The sequence below is a fragment of the Triticum aestivum genome, chromosome 7D (genome assembly GCF_018294505.1).
Source record: "Triticum aestivum cultivar Chinese Spring chromosome 7D, IWGSC CS RefSeq v2.1, whole genome shotgun sequence".
In the NCBI taxonomy this organism is placed as follows: domain Eukaryota; kingdom Viridiplantae; phylum Streptophyta; class Magnoliopsida; order Poales; family Poaceae; genus Triticum; species Triticum aestivum.
The window spans coordinates 134,114,736-134,123,130 of NC_057814.1; the positions used below are offsets into that span (position 1 = coordinate 134,114,736).

The 8,395-nt window shown below is 44.1% G+C and overlaps 1 protein-coding gene across 1 annotated transcript; it reads left to right on the plus strand.

Annotated features, from left to right (window-relative positions):
• Nucleotides 1-5,385: 5,385 nt before the first annotated feature.
• On the plus strand, nucleotides 5,386-6,621 carry LOC123169068 (26.2 kDa heat shock protein, mitochondrial). Its single transcript, XM_044586914.1, has 2 exons — nucleotides 5,386-5,740; nucleotides 5,862-6,621. Exons 1-2 carry the CDS (start codon nucleotides 5,530-5,532, stop codon nucleotides 6,290-6,292), a joined length of 642 nt encoding a protein of 213 aa, XP_044442849.1. The 5' UTR covers nucleotides 5,386-5,529; the 3' UTR covers nucleotides 6,293-6,621.
• The last annotated feature ends 1,774 nt before the right edge of the window (nucleotides 6,622-8,395 follow it).

Below are 8,395 nucleotides of genomic sequence, written 5' to 3' on the forward strand. Positions count from 1 at the left end.
CTCTTGTTTTCCCTCTGATTTTGCATAATAACGTAGAGTTCCTGTATTTTATCTTGTTCGCACACCTTATTTCTGCCCAATTCATTTAGGATTCTAACAAAAGAAAGAATCAAAGCATTAAAGAGGAGATTACTAATATATGGGCGAAAATCACACTATTTGGCATGATAATAACCTACCAAAGAAGGTAACGATCAGCTGGGAGAGAGAGCAGTTTCACAGATACTTCCAGAGGAGAAGACGACACCTTGTACAAGCGCAAGTGCTCGTACCAGGTGTCACCGCCTCCCTTGGACTGACTACTTCACCTAGTGCCTTCGGATTGCACGGAAGAGAGACAGAGAGATCATACTTTGCAACAGAACCCAAAACCCTAAACGTCGGAAGGGATCTAGAGGGGGAATCGACAAGAAGGACTCTGCCATACCATCAATCCGCTCAAGGAGACTCCACTATCAACCATCATCACCGTCATCACCCATCCGTTGGACTGACTACTTCACCTAGTGCCTTCGGATTGCACGGAGGTAACGATCCGTTGGACTGACTACTTCACCTAGTACCTTATTTCTGCCCAGTTCATTTAGGATTCTAACTAAATAAAGAATCAAAGCATTAAAGAGGAGATTACTAATATATGGGTGAAAATCACACTATTTGGCATGATAATAACCTACCAAAGAAGGTAACGATCAGCCGGGAAAGAGAGTAGTTTCACAGATACTTCTAGAGGAGAAGACGACACCTTGTACGAGCGCAAGTGCTCGTACCAGGTGTCACTGCCTCCCTTGGACTGACTACTTCACCTAGTGCCTTCGGATTGCACGGAAGAGAGACAGAGATATCATACCTTGCAATAGAACCCAAAACCCTAGCCGTCGGAAGGGATCTAGAGGGGGAATCGACAAGAAGGACTCCGCCGTGCCATCGATCCGCTCAAGGAGACTCCACTATGAACCATCATCTCCATCATCACCCATCCGTCCATCCATCCATCTCTTTGTAATACCGAAACCCTAGGTAGATTCTCATGTGTATTACTTTGATCGTTCATCCATAATTTCCATGACTATTGCTATGATGCTTGTTGTCTCTATGTCTGAGTAAATCCCCTAGTTCTCGGGATATGGAGGAACCCTGTTATGTTTAGGTGTTGAGCACCAATAGGATACAAGATCTTCTATTTCATGTTTATGTTTATGTTCTTCATGAATGTTGTGTGGAATGATAAACAGTAAAATAAGATTCTTAGTCTCGCCTCTAAGACTAGCTCAAGTGTTGTTGGTGATCATGATTTCCGGATATTAGGATATCGTTAAGTGTTATAATAGTCCTAAAACAACTTTGAGAGTATGACATTGGAAGAACGGTCGTATTAAATCGACCCGAACTTGTTTGTTATACTTTGAGATACAGTTGTCAGAAGTCAATTGTTATAGCATGGAGTGTAAACGTGTGATTTGGTTCCTTAGACCATGAGAGTATCGTAGTCACATTGAGGCTGCTCAAACGTGACCATGATAGTCCTAAAAACCCTATTGTATATGATTGTTCTAGCTTTACTAATGAATTGATCACTATAGTTGTGACCTTAATAGTTATCTTGGTGATGAGAATGTGCATGTGTTCATCATGATCCTATATGTGCTACAACTCTTGATTTGATGCCATGGACTAGTTCATCTACAAATATTTGCGCTTCATGAACCAAATGACCTTGTTCCTGTAAGCTATGGTACTTTCTCAGGGATGAGCAAAACTTTAAGCTTGAGGGAGTTGATGAGTCTCATTTTCCCTCTTGTTTTCCCTCTTGTTTTGCATAATAATGTAGAGTTCCCGTATTTTATCTTGTTCGCACACCTTATTTCTGCCCAATTAATTTAGGATTCTGACAAAATAAAGAATCAAACCATTAAAGAGGAGATTGCTAATATATGGGTGAAAATCACACTATTTGGCATGATAATAACCTACCAAAGAAGGTAACGATCAGCCGAGAGAGAGAGCAGTTTCACAGATACTTCCAGAGGAGAAGACGACACCTTGTACGAGCGCAAGTTCTCGTACCAGGTGTCGCCGCCTCCCTTGGACTGACTATTTCACCTAGTGCCTTCGGATTGCACGGAAGAGAGACAGAGAGATCATACTTTGCAACATAACCCAAAACCCTAGCCGACGGAAGGGATCTAGAGGGGGAATCGACAAGAAGGACTCTGCCACGCCATCGATCCGCTCAAGGAGACTCCACTATCAACCGTCATCACCATCATCACCCATCCGTCCATCCATCCATCTCTTTGTAATTCCGAAACCCTAGGTAGATTCTCATGTGTATTACTTTGATCGTCCATCCATAATTTCCATGACTATTGCTATGATGCTTGTTGTCTCTATGTCTGCGTAAATCCCCTAGTTCTCGGGATAGGGAGGAACCCTGTTATGTTTAGGTGTTGAGCACCAATAGGATACAAGATCTTCTACTGCATGTTTATGTTTATGTTCTTCATGAATGTTGTGTGAAATCAACCACTCAACTTATTGCCTTAAGAATGTGAAGGATAGTACTGTAGTTGTGATGGTGGATTCACAGAAGTATAAGTGGTGACAATAGTTGCTTCCATTCTTTCCAGAGCAACTGATATGGGACTTATAGAGACCACCCGTTGGCCGCCTCCACGGGGAGATACCCAATCATCATTGACGTAACCTGAGTGTGATAAGGAATGATGGTGGTGTATGTGAAACATTGCTACACATGTATGCATGTATGTTGTACCAGGCTCTGCCCACTCATAGAAACAATGTGAGGTGGCTTAGTAATCTGAACCTAGAATTATGCATTCACATAATTATGTTAGATACATACTAGTGGTGAATCCAGGCTTGCGGAGGACACCTTAACCTTATTGTTGATTTCAACTATTTCATTTTCTCTCCCGTTCTTTTATTTTATTCTTGAACTTTTACTTCAAGTAACCAAACATTCATAGTATTTCAACATTAGTATTCTCTTTCGGACCTTATTCAACTTGCATGCACATCGCAATAAACCCCTCAAGAGGCAAAGATCACTTCTTGTGCTCCCTATGGGATCGATACTCTTACTTCAAGAAAGCTGCAACCAAACAATGTGCACTTGCAGGACATGTGCAGACCGCGGTCCATCGATAGAATTCCCCAATCCGATTACCCCAAACGACCCACCAAAGCTTGTCGACAGGAATGGCCAGTACTAGTGACGCCGCCAACTCCCATGGAGTTTCGGTCACCACGACGAGCGTCGTGAACACCGCAAGTCCGAGGTATCACCTCTAGATCTCCGTCACTGTAGAAATTGCCAGAATCATCTGGCAGATCACTATGGCCGCGTCCATCAAACCTAGAAGGCAGACGCCAGTTGTCTGGGCAGAAAACTCATTGAGCCGCCCATGGATGATGGAAGAGTATTGCGGTAGTTGACGAAACATAGCGCGACTAGCCACCGGATCCTTTTGTGGCTCCAGCACCCAAAGAAGCTTGTCGACAAGAACCACCTCAGGATCCACACACCATGCACTGATCTTGAACAAGGACAAATCTTCGCGGCTGGCAGTTTTTGGAGCCAACCTTTCGATCAGACAAGACGAGCCCAAAATCTCTTCAGCCATCTCACGTGACCAACCAATGGGAGGCGATACCCTCAATCATGATATCCACATGAACATGCTTGAGCTTGGATATGGCTTGGGCTTGACGCAACCATGGTTTGTGAATTGTTTGAACCCTGCATGCTCAATAGGGTTTGCCCCAATGGCCATACTGTGGAGCACTGGAGAGGAAAACACAATCACGAAATCCTCGAAGGTTGAAACGATGAACTGAGAACTGGTGTCTAGGGATGTTGAGTTGCACAATAATCGCGTTGAACACACATGAGGTTGGACGTGCATTGGGCTTGACGCATCCATGGTTTGATGAAAAGCTTGAACCTCACACGCTCAACAGGGTTTGCCCCAATGGGCGTATTGCGGAGCTCTAGGAGGAAAACACCATCAAGAAATCCTCCAGATAGAAACGGTGAATTGAGAACTGATTCCTTGGGATGTTGAGCCGCACAAAAATTGCATCGGTCGCCTCGGAGCATGAGACCGGTGGCCTTGCACAACCCACATAAACCACCGTCATGAGTCGAAGCCTACACTCCATGTCATCCATCACCGGTGAGTGATGGAGGATGCAGATAGCCCAGCCTGCCAAGTCTCCATGGGAGGGATTTCGGGCGCAACTAGGGAGGATAGCGACACTGGCGCATCTTGGCTAGGCTCCAACGAAACCCTCTCCATGAGCCTAGCCAGCAGTGAGGCCGGAGCACCCCTAGCCATCATGGCTAATGTTGCCTGACGGAGCTCCCCCTCAGGAACCGGGCTCCTAGATCTCTCGCGTTGGGGCCAATTGTGGCCAACGCCGATGCACAAGGGAGGAAAGGTGCAATCCAACTTATAAAAATACATAGTCTCGCCCCCTCTCATCACCTGACAAAAAAATACCAATATGCGGACCCTATAACACAAATATAATACATGTGGTCAATACTCCAAGAAACTTTTCCGCATACATGTGGGTTAATTTGCAGATAACAGAAAATTATACCTTCAAAAAGAGGCCATCACGGTACCGCATTACAAAAAGAAACTACATCGCCTCCTCGCACACCAAACCAACTAATTTTACTTACGAAATTCTAACAACACTAACCACGCAGCGAAGTGCCCCCAATTTTTCTAATAATAATAATATAATAATCATAATCATAATCATAATAATACATTATGAGTAAGGAGTCCACTAAAATGTGTGATGCCCGATGGCATGAAGTTTTTGGAACATGGTTATAAACTCTACACTTTAAACACCAAAAAGTTTATTTCAAAGAAAATTGGATTCTATGACAGCTCATTAAATAAAGCCATGTATGTCTCGACGTCAAAGCATGTTTGGTTGATTTCCTGAATTTTCACAATATGTACATTTGCCATTTTTTTCGTTCTCAAGCAAATGGTGTTGATAGTCACGCGTTGGCATATTTTCCGGGTCTCAAGGCTGAACTGCACTATGGCTTGGGTCTGGACTAGAGAATACCTGATTGAGTAATACAAGAATTATACAGAATTTATTTTGGTGCTGATTGCTTTATTGCCAACCGCCAAGCAGACCAGAGAAAGCAAATTACACGACATAGTGCAACTTCTCTTGCCTTGCGAATCCATGGCCTCCGATCGTACTACATCAAGCAGCACGAATCTTAGAACGGTGGTCTCCCGATCGTTCGGGAATACTCGAGACCCCAATCGATCTCTCCGGATCCTTCTAAACCCAGTTCAGCATCCCCTCCCCCAAGAAAGCTTTCCCGCTCCTCCTATACAAAACCCCCCACCATTTCCCACCCCCTCTCGCTCACCACAAGAATCCAAAATCATCACCGCAGAGAGAGAGAGAGAGAAGAGAGGGAAAGAAGAGAGAGAGAGACAGGAGAAAGAGAGAAGAGAGACCATGGCCTCCGCCGTCGCTTGCAAGGGCAAGGATATCGCGCCGGCCGGACGCCTCAAGTCCGGTACTCCCTTGGCCTTCTGCTCGCTCGACTCCCCCGCCGTCACCGCCGCCCGCCGACCGTACAACACCCAGGCCAAGGAGGTCAGTCGCTACGACGACGACGACGACTACAGCGCCCGCGACCTCGTCATCCCCAGCTTCTTCTCGCAGGGTATGCTGTGCTTCCCCATCGGTGGTTCCCCGTTTCTTTGCGTTCGTTCCGAAGCATCTACCATCATGAGTCAAATCAGTGTTCTGATCTGCTTTTGCCGTCCTTGATGTTGATTCTGCAGACGTGCTCGACCCGCTCGGCGCGCCGACCAGCATGGCCCGTCTGCTGTCTCTCATGGAGGACATCGCGTCTCAGACCGGCCTCTCCTCCACTGCTGGTGCTGGGGCGTCGCGGCTCGGACGGTGGGTGGCCAAGGAGGACGACGACGCGGTGTTCCTCAAGGTGCCGATGCCGGGGCTGACCAAGGAGCACGTGAAGGTGCGCGCGGACAAGAACATCCTGATGATCAAGGGCGAGGGCGAGAAGCAGCCCTGGGACGGCGACGACGACTCCGCGGTGCCGAGGTACAACCGCCGCATCGAGATGCCCGCTGCTGACGCGTACAAGATGGACAAGATCAAGGCCGAGATGAAGAATGGCGTGCTCTGGGTCACCCTGCTCAAGGTCAAGGAGGAGGAGCGCAAGGACATCTTCCATGTCAAGGTCGAGTAGGAAGAGCTCATGGAGGATGGCCGGCGCGAGAGTGTGAGAGACGCCTTGGTGATGTCTGATGTGGTCATGTTTGGTGTCTTTCTTCCTTGTTTTGCTTCGTTGATTGTCTTGGATCGAGTAGGCGAAGTTGGCCGCGAACTCTCTCAGTTTCCTCTAGTTCGGCGTATGATGAACTTGCTTTGGCCGTGAAATTGGTCATGAAATTCTGTTGATTTTCTCAAGTTTGGCATCTGATGAACTGATTTGGTGGTGAAATTGGTCATGAAGCCTTGTTTTCTCAAGACTAAATTTGTGGTGAAATCGATCATGAACTGTGTTGATTGTCTGAAGTTTGGCTTGATGAACGACTTTGATTGTCTTAAGCTAGTCTCGCCTGTCTATCTTTTCTCGTCCTTGATCTGTATTGCTTTAAGCTTTCTGTAAAAAGCTGGGCATTCATGCCTACTCTCTGAAAATTTGACTGATCTCCTCGAGTTTGACGTCATGGAGTTGGTGAACGGGCAGTTACTGGTTGATGATTTTTGCTTGCTGTTACGTGGTGTTTTTTTTTTTTAATTCTGTTACGTGGTGTTTATCTTCTGTGTTACTTTGTCAGAACAGTAACTGTTCGTGTTTGTGGTTGTAGGACAGTAACGGAGTTTCAGTATGCAGGACGAAATTGGTAGGAACTCTGTTGATTTCCTCAGTTCGACGTGATGAACTGAATTAGTGGTGAAGGGGCAGTTACTCATGGTTGTTGCTTGCTGTTCCGTGAAAATTTCGTTTTGTGTTTATCCTCTGTGTTTACCTGTAAGAACAGTAGCTGTTTCAGTTTGTATGTATAGTATTCTTGCGAACAGCCATATGATTGTTTATCTCATGCTTTGTGATTTTCTTGGTGACAAACACAATCGGAATAGATTGTTTGTCTCATGCTTTGTGATTTTCTTGGTGACATACAAAATGGAATTGCAGTATGCACAACGAAAAGCAATACAATACACACAAGAAATTGGCACTTTTACTCTGGGAAATACACTTATGTTCCTGGTTCTATATGCACCCTATATGGGGATTTTTTTTAATATTTTAATAAAAAGTCAAAATAGATAAGAACTATTTTGACAAAACACTTGACTTATTTTTGCACTAGTATATAAATTTTCATGAAAAAAACAAAAGTTGACCTCACAGCAAAAAAAGACAAAAATTATTTGCTATTATAGGTAACTATTCACACTATTTTAGCCAAAAATTTGTCTTTTTTGAAAAGAAGTCAAAGGGAGATTTTTTTGTGTGGATTTTTTATCACGAGTACAATAGAAGGTCAAGTTTATTTCAAAAATATTTTTTAGGAATTTTTAACTTTTTGTTGAATTACTAATTTTTTTCATATAGGATGTAGATGTCCCCATAGACCACAAATCCGCCTCCCTTTTACTCTATACTTGGTTCAGTCACACCAATTGGTTTTATCTTTGGCTTTCGGTGCTGCATTTTTTTTCCTTTACTGATTTCTACAGTTTTGGTGGTCAAATTGGTCATGAACTTTACTGATTTCCTCGAGTTTTGCCTGATGAACTACTTTTGATTGTCTTAAGCTACTTTCGCCTGTCTATCTTTCCTCCTTCTTGATCTCTATTGCTTTAAGCTTTCTGTAAAAAGCTGGGCATTCATGCCTATCCTCTAGTTTGACGTCATGGAGTTGGTGAACGGCCAGTTACGGGTCGATGATTTTTGCATGCTGTTGCGTGATTATTTTGTGCTTATCCTTGAGTTTAACTTCGTGTAAGAACTGCATCTGTTCCAGTTTGTGCTTACGGGTTCTTGCGTGAACAGTCACATGAGATAGGTGTTTCTTTGTTTTGGTGGTTCCTGAATGTTTTGTGTTTATCCTACAGTATGTGTTTACTTCTTGATATTATCAACTGTACTTTGGTGGAGAAGTTGATCCTTAAGTCTTAACTCTGTCGATTTTCCAACAAGAATAAAAACGTATGATGAACTACTTTGCTGGTGAAAATTCGTGATTAAACTTTGTTGATTTCCTCTAGTTTGAGGTAATTAACTGATTTGGTAGTGAAACTGGTCCTGAGCTTATTTTTTAGAAATGGTCAAGAACTT

Excerpts from the sequence above, each read along its gene's own strand:
- LOC123169068 (XM_044586914.1), top strand. The coding sequence starts at position 5,530 with ATGGCCTCCGCCGTCGCTTGCAAGGGCAAGGATATCGCGCCGGCCGGA. Across the intron at positions 5,741-5,861 it reads CCCCAGCTTCTTCTCGCAGG|ACGTGCTCGACCCGCTCGGC; the intron begins GTATGCTGTGCT and ends TTGATTCTGCAG.